We start from the raw sequence: 17,132 nt of genomic DNA on the forward strand, positions 1-17,132 counted from the left end.
CGCCCCCCGCGATCTTCCCGAACTTGGGATACAGGATGTCCTCCGCCACCTTGCTGATCTGGAGGATCACGTGCTGGCCCCCCTCGTTGGGTAGTGGGCTACCGGCATGCAGAACCTTCCAATCAGCCGTTGGCACGTCCGGATTTTGCCTCTGCAGCAGCTTCAGTGCTCGCTCCCCCTGGACAGCAATGGGGAAGAGCACCTTCGCCTTTGGTATGGACGGGATCAGCTTCCTGTCTACCACCTCCAGCTTGGCCCCCTCCCACAGAGCTTCCAGTAGGGGCACCTTCTGCACCAGCCACTGCCGCGTTGAGTCGTCGTTGCACTTGAGGATTTTGACCCCGTTCAGCCATCCCGCTCCATCGAACGTGGGCATGGGAGCGCTAGGGTCCTCCTCCATTCGCGAGAACAGTGCCTCGACCAGCTGCGCGTGGACTAACTTCCACTGCGCCGCCGTCATCTTCCCGTTCTCATCGCTGCGATCGATCAAGGCCACAATGAGATGTCTCTTGGACACCTCGCTCATGGCCTTCTGCCTCGGCTTCCTCGTCTTCGGCTGGGGGGTGGCCACCTTGGGCCCGCGTTGCCGCTTGCTCGCCGGAGTGTCTTTGGCAGCACTCTCGATCAAGCGTTGCCTCTTGGTGGCCAACATCTCCTCCACCTTGTTGGCGAATCCACCGTTTGTTGCCTTCATCTGCGGCAACTGCGTAGTATTCACGGCCCTCCTGTACCCGTTGCTCAGCCCCGATCGATCAAGGCCACAATGAGATGTCTCTTGGACACCTCGCTCATGGCCTTCTGCCTCGGCTTCCTCGTCTTCGGCTGGGGGGTGGCCACCTTGGGCCCGCGTTGCCGCTTGCTCGCCGGAGTGTCTTTGGCAGCACTCTCGATCGAGCGTTGCCTCTTGGTGGCCAACATCTCCTCCACCTTGTTGGTGAATCCACCGTTTGTTGCCTTCATCTGCGGCAACTGCGCGTAGTATTCGCGGCCCTCCTGTACCCGTTGCTCAGCCCAGGCTAGCTTGGACTTCTCCTCTTGGGAGATATCCGCCTTGCCCTGGAGCCGGCTCAGTAACTTGAGGGCCGCCTTATACTGAGCTTTTGCCTTCATCCCCTCCCTGGAACGCTTCGGCCCTTCCCTACGCAGGGAGCTGGTACCTGGTTCCGGCGAGCGGAGAAGGCTTTCCTCTTCGGTCTTGCTACGGGATAGCACGCTCTACAGGTCCGAGTCTGCATCGACAACGGCACCCGCGCGGCTCACCCTGCAACGCGTCGTTTTTGTGGCAGTAGTATTACAACTGACATGACCTGCTCCCGCCATGCCCGAGGTGTGACCGCTGGCGACACGCAGAGAGGATTGCTCCTCCCCGTGCCCGCCGGTGGTAGCAGTCACGCTTTCCACCGACGTTTGGGTTGACATCCCAACCCGTGTTTGCTCCTTATCTACCTCCATATTTGGCCCGAAGGTCCATACCGGCTAATGTTTTTCGGGGGGACCACCCCCTAGCGTTTTATGCCTGGCCGCCAGGCACCTCTAGCCATGGCCTTGGTTCAGTTCCCCGACTTTAGATCGGGAAGACGATGGACCATAGCCTTAGCTAGACACTGCATTACCCCGGGCAAAGCAAGCGACAGTGCATTATCCTCGCCCGGGATAATGCAGTGTCCATTGCCCAGCCGGCACCCTCGTGGAGGGTTCAGCTAGAGGGTTTTTGCCAGCCAGTCGAGTAAAAAAAATCAATTAGTGGAATGTATAATTTTTAATAGGCTAAATCAAATATATTTAGGGATATATATAATATATATATGAACAGCGGGGGTTGATTTGCGGCGGTACAGCGATATGCGGGCGGTTGGTTTTGAGTCTAATTATACCCGATACTCAAAATGAGTATTGGGGTATATTAGATTTGTGGTAAAAGTGGATGTGTGTAACGTCCAGAAGGAATCGTTTCCGACCCCATAAAGTATATATATTCTTGATCAGCATCAATAGCCGAGTCGATTGAGCCCTGTCTGTCTGTCCGTCCGTCCGTCTGTCCGTCTGTCCGTCCCCTTCAGCGCCTAGTGCTCAAAGACTATAAGAGCTAGAGCAACAATGTTTTGGATCCAGACTTCTGTGATATGTCACTGCTACAAAAATATTTCAAAACTTCGCCCCGCCCACTTCCGCCCCCACAAAGGACGAAAATATGTGGCATCCACAATTTTAAAGATATGAGAAAACCAAAAACGTAGAATTGTAGAAAATGACCATATCTTTAAGACTGCGGAATTATATCGTATCATTATTATAGCCAGCATCAAGAAAACAATTTCATTTTTTCTCGCCCTGTCTCTCTCTAACACACACGTAGCATAGGCGGCTTTGCCGACTACAAAAGCTAGAGCAACCAAATTTGGTATCCACACTCCTAATATATCGGACCGAGACGAGTTTGTTTCAAAATTTCGCCACACCCCCTTCCGCCCCCGCAAAGGACGAAAATCTGGGGATATTCAAAAATCTCAGAGACTATTAAGGCTAGAGTAACCAAATTTGGTATCCGCACTTCTGTTAGATCTTACTATAAAGCGTGTATCTCAAAATTTCACCCCACCCCCTTCCGCCCACACAAAGGACGAAAATCTGTTGCATCCACAATATTGCACATTCGAGAAAACTAAAAACGCAGAATCATAGATAATGACCATATCTATCAGATTGCTGAATCTGGATCAGATCAGATCATTTTTATAGCCAAAAGGAACAAATCAATTTGCACTGGCTACACAGCACCCGACGTCACGCTCAGACTGATTTTCTGTCTCTCTCGCACGCACTCCTTGTCGTGACGTTTATGTTAGCGGCGTCTGCCGGAGGAGAGCCATACTGACTTAGTATCGGGTATAACTGTAGAGTTGCGGTGTCCGCAGCAACTCACAACGTTCCACCTCGTTTTCTACTAACTTCAACTTCACAAAAGAAATCGAGCAAAAGGGAATGAAAGATCATGCGATGCGACGATCCAATGCAAAACGGTTCACATCGATGTATTCTTGTGCAGCTGCGGGCTTTAGCTATACGTGTGAGAACGTTACAGCTATGTTTTGGACACAAGCAATAACAACACAGCTATGCGCGTACAATCATACAATCATGAGCATATTAATTGGGCAGTTGTAATATAAATGAACATGAGCGGCTAATTTTACAAAAGCCGCACTTTGCCGTTAAATTCCGTTTCTCGAAATACAACCGGTTTTTTTTTTAAACAAAGAAAAATACCACAATTTGTTTATGAACAGGAATACTATTAATGAGAGGGAACGTTGATAGATGCACTTTGTCGCTCAACTTTTATACCCGGTACTCAGTTAGTAAATAAATGACCCATTCAATTTATTTATTACGTAACGCCCGTGGGCGTTATGACGCTTTTCTTCTGTTATCGGTGTTAGGAAAAGAGCCAGATTGGCTTGTTTGTTAATGAGTAGAGGCGAAAGTCTGTCAATTTTGCTCAAACTGGTCACGAGAGAGAGGAAAAATATTATGGTTCTACGTTTGCGGTTTTCCCGTATCTTCAAAATTGGGGATGACAGATTTTTTTCTTGTGTGGCAGTAGGGGCGGGGTGAAATACTTTGTAACAGAGTGATATCACAGGAGTCTGGATTCAAATTGTCGACTCGACTATTAATGCTAATCAAAAATATTTATTTATTTATTAAATTTAAAGCTAATATAAAATATTAACTTAAAAAACTATTCGAGCATAATCTACGAGCGCCTTCAGCTCTTCTGTTCAATAGCAGCTGTTAGATAAAGTCGTTAATATTACATTTTTCTAAAAATAGGTTAATTAAATTAATGTTTTCAGGTTTAGTATATTCAAGAAATGCTGAGGGCTTTTTATCTTTAAAGAGTTATTTTCTTATCCTTGGACATTTTGTACAAACATCTTAAACTGAGCGGGTGTCACCGCAGGAACAACGTTGTGCGGTTTTGCCGGTTAACAGGTGTTCATTAGTCAATTTTGTATGACCGATACGTAGGCGGATGAATATGGTCCGTTTGGATTTTGTACATTTTGCTGGATAGATCGTGGGTGAACCATTCTGGCAAAAACATCCTGTATCGGTGGAGGAATTGGTTCCAATGTTCACAGTGTCTATGGTTTGAGATTTGGGTGATGAGCCTTTCAATATCATTTTCCTCAGTGGGAGTTTGTACGAATTACAGCAATTATTTTATTGTGGCAGTTTAAATTTTTGACAGATTCTATAGTGGAGAGGCTATCTGTGCAGATCGTAATAGACCGGGGTTTTCCTTTGCGTATGTGCAGGATTTACGTATGGCGAAAGCCTCTGCAGTGAAGATTGAGGAATAGTCAGGAAGTAAGGCGGGATTTGGTTTTTCCTGGGTGTTGTATTTTGTGTTGTTTCCAGAGCATGGTTGAGGGTACTTTGTGTTTACGTTTGACATTTAAGGCACTCATGAAATATTTGTTGAATAGTCTGATTGTAGATTCGTACAACCTATGTTTAATGGACGGAAGGCCAGCTTTTGCTTAAGTGCATTTTCTTGGAGATGTGGGGAAGGCATTTAAGTTGCGGCGAACGCAATTATGGAATGGTGTTTGGATTTTTCTTAAATTTGCATTAGCGCTCCATCCGAATATCGGAAATCCGTAGTCGATTTTGACAAGGATAAGAGCTCTTGTGCTATATATTAATATGGATATTTGAAAATTTAGAGCTTAGAAATCGAATGATGTTAAGTCTAGATTCTAATAGTAATCTTAATTGTATGAAGTTAAATTTATTATCGAAAACAATTCCAAGAATTTTCAAGTGGTCTACAGATTGAATTGTCGTGTTTTGAAAACTAAGATCATTGTTTCTTGCCGTGCAGCGATGTTTTCTGCAAATATGCAGTATTTTACGGATAGACGGACGGACGGACAGGCAGGCATGGCGCGGCTATTGATGCTGATCAAAAATATATATACTTTATGAGGTCGGAAACGTTTCCTTCTGGGGGTTACATACATCCACTTCCACCACAAAACAAATATACCCCTATATTCTTCGAGTATAGGTTATAAAAAGATTTATATTTTTTTTAATTCGGTGTCCCAAGTGTATCAGAAAAAGTAAGGATTGTTTTTATTGTGCATTGAGTAATGAGTCCACCTTAGGGAATAACTTTTTTGCTGGTGCTTAGGCAACAATTTTTAACATTTTAGCTAATTCTTCAATGTTAACATTTTTTTTCGACACAGGAATGTTCAATGCGGTACTTTACAATGTAAGGATGGTGAAAGACAACCTGTTAACGATGGTATCGACCAACTCTACTCACGGACCATTATATCTATCAAGGGACAGGAGTACGAGTGCAAGTGCGTAGCAAATAAAGTGACCAGACGAATGGCAGGTATGGCTAGAATAAAATCTATTAACGTATTTTTTTTATTTGCAGGGCAACCAGCGGACAAGTAGGCTCCAACAACTACCCTGAACATGGTCTAGTCAAAGATGGAACACCGTGCGGTGATAATTTAATCTGCCTGAACCAAACTTGTGTCAGTCTTTTTCCTCATGTGGATCAAACTAAGTGCCCAACAAATAAACAGGGTCAAGAGTGCTCAGAACACGGCGTAAGTTAAACCAAAGAAAAGAGCGGATTTTGCTCACTTACTCTAATATAGATACACATTAATATATTTATGGTGTTTCACAAGTATACCACTAGCAAATCATTTTGACGACCACACTTGTCATTTGTTTTTGCAGGTCTGTACTAACACAAATCGCTGCTTTTGCGACATGGGTTGGGGTGGCACAGACTGTAGTTCTGTCGTTCTCCTTACCACAGCACTGCCAACTGAAGCATTGCCAACACCGGAGAATACAATAAAAATGGAAAAGAAAGAAACCCCATATGGTAAGAGAAGGGCGTAGAGGTCGACGGCACTTTAGCTCAACGTATTTGCGTTACCTTGCGCCAGCTGGGAGAGACTTTAACTAACTAAGCTTGATTGAATTTATACAATCCTATGCAAACAGTACCCAAAAAAAAAATATATATATATATGTATATATATATATACTAAGCTATCCATCTATACAAAGCCGATTTAGTGTAGCCAAACCAAATCACACTTGCGGTTCAATAACGTTGACAAATCCTAATTAATTTGACTACAATTCGATATAATAAAATTTGGTTTGATTACTTGTATGACAATGGTAATCATGCCGCTTAATAGACTTAGCGTTTTGTATAAGCAACTCTATGAACATCTATTTATTTATATAGATTGAAAAATACAAATAGGCATAGGCATAGTCAAACGTCCACCGACGAAACCCAATAACAACAAAGAAATTAAAGCCAGATAACAACCTTTTGAATCATATCAATCTTAAATCTTTGTTTTTTTTATTAATTAATATTAAAAAATGTCCAAGTCTCTGAAATCCGAAAACTTTAATCTCATATCGATTCCCTTTCCATATTTATCATATCCACTTTATATTCAAGCAGGCTCCGGTCTTCACTTACTTTTGCATTTTGTGTAATCAGCCAAAACGTTCCGTTTTCGTTTTTAGGTGTTCCCGTTTTCACAAATTTTTGTCTCCGATATGTTCTATTTTATTATCGTTTCTGGCAAAAAAAAAAAAAAAAACAGCTTACTTGGTTGATTCGTAAATATTTGGCGTGATAAAAATGGCTTTTTTCGATTGGATGCTTTAAAGAAAAACGACGGCTGAAAGTAAGCGATTTGAAATGAGACGTCTTAGATGCAATACTTGCTAATAGTCAAGCTCTCTGATTTGGAAACCATTTCGGACCGACAAACATATTGTCAAAATGAATTTGGAGAAAGTTCCATCCCATCTGGACATTACCTCAAAGATAATTTCCTGCACTTAAATTTATAAGCTCAAATTAAATGAGGCGGGAAACAGATGTCTTTACTTAGCTACTTTGTTAGTATCTTACGAGAACTATCTGAGCTGTTACGCACCTTTGTACTGTTTTTTTTTTTTGCCAATTTATGCCAATCTATGTATTTTTTCCAACTTTCCAATGCAAAGTGTTGTTGCCCTGACCAAAAAAAATATTTTTAAAGAAGGCACAAGCTAAATTGCCAAGGTAATGGTGTCAAATTTATGTTAATCATGCCTCGAAAATAACGGTTGCCACTTTCGGGGTATCCGAAAAAACTCTCATTTACGGCCATATTAAGAAAACAGCAGAAAAGACCCCATCAAATCTGTTTTTGCTCAACGAAAAAAGCTCAACGAGCTAACGAAAAAAGTTTCTTTTACATATGCATGCATGTTTTTGTGGTGCCTAAGGCAACGATCACTTGCCTATGTGAATGAAAAACGTTGCCATAAACTATTGCTAACTATTTGTTAGTGGTTAATATATGTTTAAATTCATATATATGTATATATGTAAACAATAATGTACTTGTTTAATGTTTGAAATCGTTTTTTCAGATATTATTGGGGCAAAATGGTTGGTGCTGCCCATCTACTGAAACTTTTTCTGTGAGCGTTTGATTAAAAGTGTCTCTTTAAGTTTTTATTGTGAGACACGATCGTGTGTCGGCTCAACCGAAAACATAAAACAGATAACACAAGCGAAGAGACAAAGAGTGTTCTGTCTTTTTCTATTTTGTTGACCGTTCTTTGCGAGCTATGTTGTTAATACATCAATAAGTCATATATTTTTTGCTTTTGCAATTAAGATTCGTTTTGTTGATACCAAAGTCGAATACCTCTCATTTCGGTTAGAGAAATGTTTCCGTTTTAAAAGCGGAAAAATTTTGCGTTTTACGAAAATGGGAGTACCAATTTTTGAGTTTTCCAAAGTTCATCCGAAAATGTTTAGTGAAGTGGAAACCGGAGCCTGCCTAATTGTGTAAAAATAAGTAAATCTGAAGTAGTTGATGTTTAGTCGGCACGTCGACTATAGCATCTTCATTATACTCATTTATCTTTAAGTACCTGGTACTTGTAGAAACTAAACTCAAGGAAACGAAATCTACACGCTCGCACAAATTAGAAAGTGTAAAGTTTGAAAAATAGAATACGTTTGATTTTCCGTAAGCGAAAGATACAAATAATCGTTATATGATTTAACTAAAAAAATCATTTTTGTCGATTTCTCACGATGAGGCCTACCTAAAATGTATAAGTACACGCATTTTTTGTTAATGAATGAACAGTGTGTGATAATTAAATAATTTTTTGTGTTCATATACATATTCGTAGATTCTCTGTACCATCCCAGCAAACCAAACGCTCGTCAATAATATCGCACACGAGTGATTATTCGAAACTTAACCCGATCCAACTCTCGCAATCTTTCGGGTATTCGAAAAGATAGGAATTTTATTCATATGTCGTTCAGTTTGTGGCAGTGAGTGCTCCGGTTACGAAAGTCGCAAAAAATAGTGATCGCTATATTTTTGCGAGCTTTTTTTATATCATTTGCAAGCTCGTTTGTGAGTGCTCAGCGATACAAAAATTGTTCATTCATTTTTTTCACACTCGTTTGCGAGTATATTGCAAAGGGCTCGGGCGTTGGGCCGCTGGAATATCAATATTTAACATAGTCAGGCAGTATCCGGTTTCACTTACTTTTGCTTTTTTGGCAAAAACATTCCGTTTTCGTTTTTAAGTGCTCCCGTGTTTTTCTCACATTTTCTAATCTCCTAGACAAAAAGTTGGGTAAAAAACGATTACACCGGTCAACACGCACAACGATTCAAAGATCGGACAAGAATATTCTTATAGTATTTCCACTACTGAAGACGAATCTGACCTCCAAAAGTCCACCCTGCTTTTGCGCTTTTTCGATCAAGTTTGGAGAATAATGCCGAGGTACTAAAAGTGTCTAATTACAATTCCCTCTTAAAGTAAATCTTGAACTGTCAATCAAATGAATCATATTGAAAAAGCCTTGAATCAATCCAAAATTTGCAAGTAGAAGTTTTGTTTAATGTGCGCGCGTACTCTACTTGCACTCATAGAGCGGTACACAATGGTGCACACATGAAAAAGTTGCGATACAATTTTTTGCACCAATATATATGTATATATAAGATAATGTATATAAGATTTGTGGTGAAAATGGATGTGTGTCAATAGCCGAGTCAATAGAGCCATGTCTGTCTGTCTGTCCGTTTGTCTGACCGTCTGTGCGTTCCTATGAGCGCATATTGCTCAGAGACTATAAGAGCTAGAGCAACGACATTTTGTATCCAGAATTCTGTGATATGTCACTGTTACAAGCGTAATTTAAAACTTCGCCCCGCCCACTTCCGCCCCCAGATCCGATCTGATGCAGATTCGGCAATCTGGTAGATATGGTCATTCTCTATGATTGAGCGTTCTTAATTTTCTCGTATCTTCAAAATTGTGGATTCCAAAGATTTTCGTCCTTTGTGGGGGCGGAAAGGGGCGCGGCGAAATTTTGAAATACACTTGTAACAGTGACATTTTACAGAGGTCTGGATACAAAAAGTCGCTGCTCTAGAAAATAGAAAATTAAAAAAGTGGAGAATCTTATGGACAAGGAAGTTAAACTTATGGAAAATTTACTTTCTATTTTGATTTTTAAAATTCTTATTCTTACAAAACATTAGTTAAAATATACAATTGAGATGAAAGAATGATAAAATTACTGAGTAATACTGGTGTGTCACAGAAAACTCTAGATTTGATAAGTCCTCCGAAAAATCCGTAGGTTACACAGGATCTTATTTCGAAATTTTCGGACACCTTTTTCGGCGCTCACGCATAACAATGAGAATTGTAGCACAGAGTTGTAGTATCTAAAAAATAATTTTGTGAAATTTTGGTCTTTGTTTATTTTATTCTATAGGTTTTCATTAGCAATCAAAGAAAGATATCTTGTTATAGTAACTCAAAAGTGCAATCCTTAAAATGAACTCAGGCTCAGGCCATTATAATATGTTTTTCAGAAATGTTATTTTTATTTATTTATTTAACCTCAGTGTCGGTAACCATGCTCGTGCTGGGAGAGCTCCATACGCTGGAGCACCAACTCCATACACCATTTTGTGCGCCGATTCCCCAACCATTTGCTGGACGTAGGGGTCTCAGCCTGTAGATTGAACTTCCAATTTGTTCTTGGCCGGCTTCTTGCGGATGTTTGTCTTCCAGTCTGACCAAGCCTGAAATGATCGAATTTAGTATAATAATGTGCTTCTATTTCTGTGCAACATATACCTTTTTCCAAGCCAATGATTGGCCAAACCAACCGTCCTTGATTGGCAGCCCAACAGCATTGAGAGCGCCGCAAATCTCTGCCCACTTTGCATCGACAATAGCTCGGTCGCCCTTCACGAAACCTCTTGCCAAGTCTGGGTTTTCCTTCATGAAACCCACCAGAATTTCATCGTGCTGAGATTATTTAAGAATTAAGCGACTGTTTTAAAATCAAAAAATTGATTTGTTACACTTATGTATGTGCATTTTGCAGTCCGAATTAAATGTGGCGGGAAACAGTTGTCTTTACCCTGTTATGTTACGCACACAATTTAGTATGTTACGAGCACAATCTGAGCTGTTACATACAATTTAGGCTGTTAAGCAAAAAAAATGTTTGTGACAGCTGGCACGAAAACGTAAAGTGTTGTTTCTCTGTTAATACATTTTGTTTTCTTTTTGTAATTAAGATTCGAATTTTTGTATAAAAACCCGTTTACTTATGGAAAAATGTTACGAAAGTGAAAACCGGAGCCAGCCTGATTATAAAAAAAAAATGCGACTTGATTTGCTAGCCAGAGAATTTCTAAGAAATATGTAAAGAAACAGTGCAGCAGTATTTTTAAGCAGATCAGATCGTTTGTCCACTGCTGATCAAACGTTGGACCGGCAGTACCTTCATTAATTTCACACTAGTGCTGTAATCTTATTTTATTTTTTTGTCATTAATTTAACACCATTAAAAGCAAACAATCAATCGAACTAAAAACTTCGAAAAAAATTAAATTGTTAGAAAAAATAGGTGGCCAATTTTTAGCTTGAGCTGGTTTCATACAACGACATCGAATGGGAATTTATTTATTTTTTATTTATTTATATAAAGGATTAAAGGGATGAAAAAATTTGAAGTCTTAAACTATGCTGATACAGATAAACTAGATATTCAATAACATTTATAAAACTGTAACGCTTTATAAAAGTGAAATGTGTTTTATCAGTGTGTTTAACGAAATCTCTAGTAGCGCCACTACAGTTGATCTGAAGGGTCAATTCAGTTTAATTCGGTTGGTTTGGCATCTGTATCACGCCCGATAATGTCGGTCTACTCGACTAGCAACATATGTATGTATACTCCATAGAGACGTTAATCGGATTTCAGAAACTTTCGAATTGCATTGTATTGACGAATCAAATGCTTAATTGGGGTTCAAAATTTCTGCATATTAACAAATTTAATTTAATTTCCAAATAAAACGCAACCCCCATTTGCAGGAACCTCAGACCAAAATAGGATCAGCACATTAACCATGGTCATCATTTTAACAGTTATCGTCAAATGTGTCTTCATTAGTTTTGCAACACTGGCCGTTTGTTACAGGTAGAGTACCAGAAAGTCAAACACACATACAAATTCAGACAAAAAAAAAATCATGGTTAAGGCAAAAGCGTGACCCAAATGTACATACAATAGACAAATTTCAGTATTTAAGTTAATTTTTAAATACTTATTTGAAAAAGTACAAAAAGGTTACTCTGGTTTCTTTCTCCTTCATTGTCCCTTTGTCTTTATCGATGTGTAAAATATTTGTTGTGCTTACATCATTATATAACAAAGCTACTTATTTGTACGTACTTGTCCTAAATCATTCCATTATAAAATTATGTATGTGTATTTATGTACATGCCTTGTATCATATTGTCGTAATCACAAACCACTAAAGTTTATGTGAGCTTTAATTTTATTAGTTACGTTTTTCGTTTCCATATTTTGGGTTTAATCAGGTAATACATATAAATGTATAAATGCATGAACTTTAAGAATATAAAGACAAGGAATTACTGCGGGTCTACAATATGGACATGGCTATATCGATTCATCTGCCTTTATCTAATATATGTACATTAGTCCATAGAGTAGTATTCCGTATGTTTATCTGTATTTTAAGGAATCTGTTCAATTAGTGTTTGGCTAATGTTGATTAAGTGCATTAATTTGCAAAAACATCTAGGCACGAAATGAACTGAGTCCAATACTGTAAACATGTTTTTCCTGTAAGGTTTTCCAACACAATTAATTATGGACAACTTTGCTCATATTGCGTTCATGTTACTAAGATAAAAGACACGACAATAGTACAGACCTCCAATAGTTTGACCAGCTCCTTAACTCACTGAATATTGGAGAACAGTAAGATGGCATTGAATAACAAACAGTTTTGGGAATGGAGGAGATGGATAAGAGATTGCATTAGAGCTGGGCATAGACTGGGCCGGGCTTCGTGGTCCCCGTGCTTTTCAGAAAATGTATACGACCATATTGCGTTATGGAATTAATATAATTGCACGAGGTGTTTGATACATTTTTTCCGAATTTTTGTTAGAGTAGGCATTATTTTATTATTTCAGAGTGTGAATTTATCTTTTTTTTGCTACTGAGCTGGCAGCAGATCAATTACAAATATTAACTAAAGCAAATATTTCTATCTATTTCTATTTATATTTCTTACATTTAATTCTTTTCCTGGCCTTTGTTGGTTTTCAATTGAGATAGCATAAGCCAACACAATCTCATTAGATCCTTTTCACGTAAGGCTATCTCTTTCAGATTGGAGAGGTAGTGTAGGTAATAGGTTTTTTTTTTTAGGAAATAGAATTGAAATAGAAAACTATAAACGATTAAATCGATTCTGGAGTTGCTGCTGATCCTTATGGACTTCCAGCTATTCCTGAACAATCTGTATTAAAGATTGTCTGGTTTGGTCCGCTTGGGTACCATGTACGCAAAAATAATACTACAAATCATCAAAATTCTCCTGCCATATATCGATTAGTAGGTTCTCCATTTCAGCAGACAACATATTGTTTTTCTAATGGCTGCAGAGTTAACAATACTCATATCGAAATAATATAAACTAAGATATCCCTTAAGCTTAACACCTCCGTTTTCTGCTCCTTCAATTCCAAGAAACGGAATCGCTGTTTTCACAAACCCAAATAATAGATTATATCGATGTTTACTACGATTTGATAGCAGCCTTCCATAAAGAAGATGTTGTCCTACTTAACCATTTCAAGAAGATCCGCAACTTTGGCTTTTATCAAAAAGGACTTCTTTTTCATGTTCATACTTTTATTGTCCGATTTTTTTTTTTTGGCAAATAGCCCATTATAGCCCGAATTCTGAACGGAGTTAATTTGACTTACTTCAACATTTCGTGATTTCGTAGTCAACTTTTGTTTGTGTCAAATCCATGAAAATATGTTTATATACATTAAAAGTAAAATTTTCAAAGGTCTCAGGGTCTAAAAATGTTCCTTTTTTTAAAAAACAATAAAATATAAAGTTTCAGCCTGATTCGACAACGTGTAGAGGTGGCGACTTGAGGTCAAAGTTCAAAAATACGATATTCGGCCAATGGTTCCTATGGCAGCTATAGTATAGCTCTGATCGGATTGATTTTTGTTTGTAAGTTAGAACCTTAAAATATAATCCAGCCCCCAAAATTTCAGCCCAATTGATTAACATTTAAGCCAACAATAAATAGTTAACATTAAACTTCTCATACAAATGTGAAAATTACACGTGCAGTGTATTAAAATATCGAATTCCCGCTCTCGCCTTATATTCTCATCAAAATGCTTACGATACTTATTCCAACGATGGAAAAATCGGTCAATCGATTTATTCCCTCCAAAATTTTTTTGCGAGAAAGCTAAAAAAGAATTAGTAAATATGGCGAAATTGCGTTTTAGTGAGTAAGTTTTTTTGTTGGGTCATGACTCTCCTCAAATTTTGGGAACTAACTTACCGTCAATAAAGCAAGTGCTCTGTGTATTTTTCTACAATCACAGCAAAGTTCGTTTGACAGTAAAAAAAGCATATTTTTTGGGAAAAGGCGCAAGTTCCTGTGCGTCAAGAATATCATTGTGTGGCTAAGCTACAACACTTATATAGGGAATGGAAAAATCTTAGAAAAAAACAAGAATAAAACTGGAGACTCTTTCAGAGCAAAGGAAGCTGCTTTTGGCGCTAAGTTTGACAATTGGTTCGATATTGCACACGCAGATGCCATGTCGATGATGAAAATTGAAGAGGACAAGACATTTCTTGAACTGCAGCGCCAGACCCAAAGACCAGGGCATTTAGCTAGACTAGACACCATCTCGGTAAAAAAAAAGAGAATGCGCGAATTGCTACTGAGATCGTTTCATTTAATGCCTGCAGTATTATTAGCATATTTAATCATTTTTTTACGTAAACCATCAATATCTTCAGGACGTCTAACAAATTCTGGAAGTGAATGCGAATCCAGCGATTATTCGATGCATAATCATCTGGACATGGAAATATCGGATAACGAAACTGAACCGCCTCCAGCGAAAAGAGGCAGGAAAAATTGGTTTACCCAAAGAGTTTTATGTATCTTGTTTAGATAAGTGGAGGATCTCTAATAATGCAGCCATGCATTTGATAACCACTATAGCTGAAGCTTTAGGCCACAAAATCAGTGAATATGCTATGAATAGGAGAACAATACAGCGGCTGTGAGAAGAAAACCGACAAACAATATCCCCGTCGGAAAAACAAAACTGTCAAAATTTGGTAAAATAACTTTATATTATTTACTTACGTATTCTTTTACAAGTTAGTCACGTTTATTCTCAGATGTCAGCAGTGGTTCATTGGGATGGTAATATGCTTCCTGAACTGACTGGGCACGGCAAAGTTGAACGATTGCCAATAATTATTTCACATATGGAAGGCGAACAACTTCTGGGAGTGCCAAAATTAAGTGCATCTACAGGAGTAGACATTTCACACGCAACTTTTAATTTGTTGACCGAATGGGGAATAGTTGATAAAATCAAAGCAGCCTATTTTGATACAACTGCATCCAATTCTGGACGACTTAATGACGCTGCATTCCGTCTAGAGCAACTACTAGACCGAAACCTTTTATACCTCTCGTGCAGACATCACATCAGTGAAATATATTCCTGGAACACTATTGCACAAACCAAGCTTCGGTTTGGTATCACTGATCAGTACGTTGCAACGCATTTAAATGACAGAAGAAATGCAATAATTAACTTCTGTCAAGTTCCATTGAGAAAACATCATGCGCGTACTGATTATGTTGAGCTGTTGGAGCTAACTCTAATTTTTTTGGGATCGGTTCCGAAAGGTCATAGTCTCCGACTCTCTGGACCAATGCACCATGCTCACTGGATGTCTAAGGCGATTTATACCTTAAAAATATATATATTTTCGAGAGGAGCTTACGTTAACAACTCGAGAAGAAATATATTTGCGCGATATAAATAATTAGTTCCGGTCAACATTAGCTATTGAAGCTCCAAATCTGGACTTTCAATTCATATGCGACATGTACACCTATCAAGAAACTTGCAGCCATTTGTGGTATTTATCTGATGAAAATATCACACTTTCATTGTTTGACGATAGAGTTACTTTCATGGAGTAACGAGAAATGGCGAAGCAACTCTTGGCCCTTTGTGTTGACCATGTTCTGCAAAACGCCTAGTTTTGAAAAAAAAGAATTGCCTACGTTCAAGACTCTTTGCCTACAAAGAGACTATCTGATTTTCTGAGACCTAATTCTGATACCTTTTTCGATCGCTTTTATATTGCCAAAGTTTTTTAACTGACGACCCTTCAGAATGGCACAGACATGAAGATTTTCAAAATGCTGTAAAAATATTAAAAAATTTAAAAGTGGTTAATGATACAGCCGAACGTGCTGATAAACTTATGCAGAACTATAATCAAATACTAACCAAAAAAGAAGATGAGTTTCAGAAGTTGCTAAACGTCGCAAAAGAATATGCTAGTCAATATCCATTGAATAATAAAAATGCCTTAATATAATACAAAAATGGTCGCTTAATTATTTATTGTTGGCTCAAATGTTAGCCAATTGGACTGAAATTTTGGGGGCTGGATTATATTTTAAGGTTCTAAATCACAAAAAAAATTCAATCCGATCAGAGCAATATATAGTATAGCTGCCATAGAAATCATTGGCCAAATATCGTATTTTTGAACTTTGACCTCAAGTCGCCACCTCTAAACGTTGTCGAATCAGGCTGAAACTTTATATTTTATTGTTTTATAACAAAAGGAACATTTTTACACCCTGAGACTTTTGATTCCGACACATTTTGTTTCACCCATACAAATAAGCGCAAGCCTAATATACCTATACCATACATACCATAACCAAAAATTGCAAAACAATTTTCGCAATTTTATTTGAAGAAAAATCACTTTAATAGAGAATAACTTTAAAGAACGACCAGAGATTTCAAAGAAGAAACATATAATTTTGTAATGTTTTATTGATCGTTCTTTTTTGTTGGTTTTGACAAATTACACAGAACAAATGATCTTTCACCTTTTTCTTCTTGATTCTAAAAGAGTATACATAGACTGTATTAGATTCTTAGTGACTATAAGAGCTGAATCAACCAAATCTATGTTCAAACTCCTGTGGTATCACACTGAAATAAGTGTATTTCAAAATTTTGACACGCCCTCTTCCGCTTCCACAAAAGTCGAAAACGTTTGTAGTCCACAATTTCGAAGATACGGAAAAACCTAAAACAATAGAGAATAACGATTATAGATTGCTGAATCAGATCGGATCATTATTATAGCCAGAGTGAAGAAAATAATTTTCTGTTGCACTCTCCCTTTTTATCTCACACTTTTCCTTGACAAATGGCACCCCTGGCGGAGCGAGTGAGACATACCGTCTGGATGGTACTTTTTTAGTAGGAAGAGAGAGAGAGAGACATATTTAGCTGACGGTGCGGCATGCACAAATCATTATGTGGAGTGACGATAGACAGAATGCAAGAATTAACATTAGAGTATA

General features: G+C 38.5%; 1 protein-coding gene across 25 annotated transcripts in view; it reads left to right on the top strand.

Annotated features, from left to right (window-relative positions):
* Window positions 1-17,132, top strand: part of LOC108160402 (disintegrin and metalloproteinase domain-containing protein 11) — a 551,474-nt gene that overhangs the window by 426,621 nt on the left and 107,721 nt on the right. For 22 of the 25 annotated variants that reach the window (XR_004471659.1, XM_033387853.1, XM_033387852.1 and 19 more), the window contains 3 exons: window positions 5,262-5,381; window positions 5,462-5,639; window positions 5,776-5,926. Coding sequence is in view for 24 of the 25 variants with exons in the window: in XM_033387853.1 (XP_033243744.1) it covers window positions 5,262-5,381; window positions 5,462-5,639; window positions 5,776-5,926 (449 nt within the window). In the remaining variant the exon portion in view is untranslated. Of the gene's footprint in view, window positions 1-5,261; window positions 5,382-5,461; window positions 5,640-5,775; window positions 5,927-11,505; window positions 11,612-14,509; window positions 14,766-17,132 lie in introns of those variants that run through there. The other 3 variants (XM_033387857.1, XM_033387871.1, XM_033387872.1) reach the window with 2 other exon arrangements.

This window comes from Drosophila miranda, chromosome XR (assembly GCF_003369915.1).
Source record: "Drosophila miranda strain MSH22 chromosome XR, D.miranda_PacBio2.1, whole genome shotgun sequence".
Classification (NCBI taxonomy): domain Eukaryota; kingdom Metazoa; phylum Arthropoda; class Insecta; order Diptera; family Drosophilidae; genus Drosophila; species Drosophila miranda.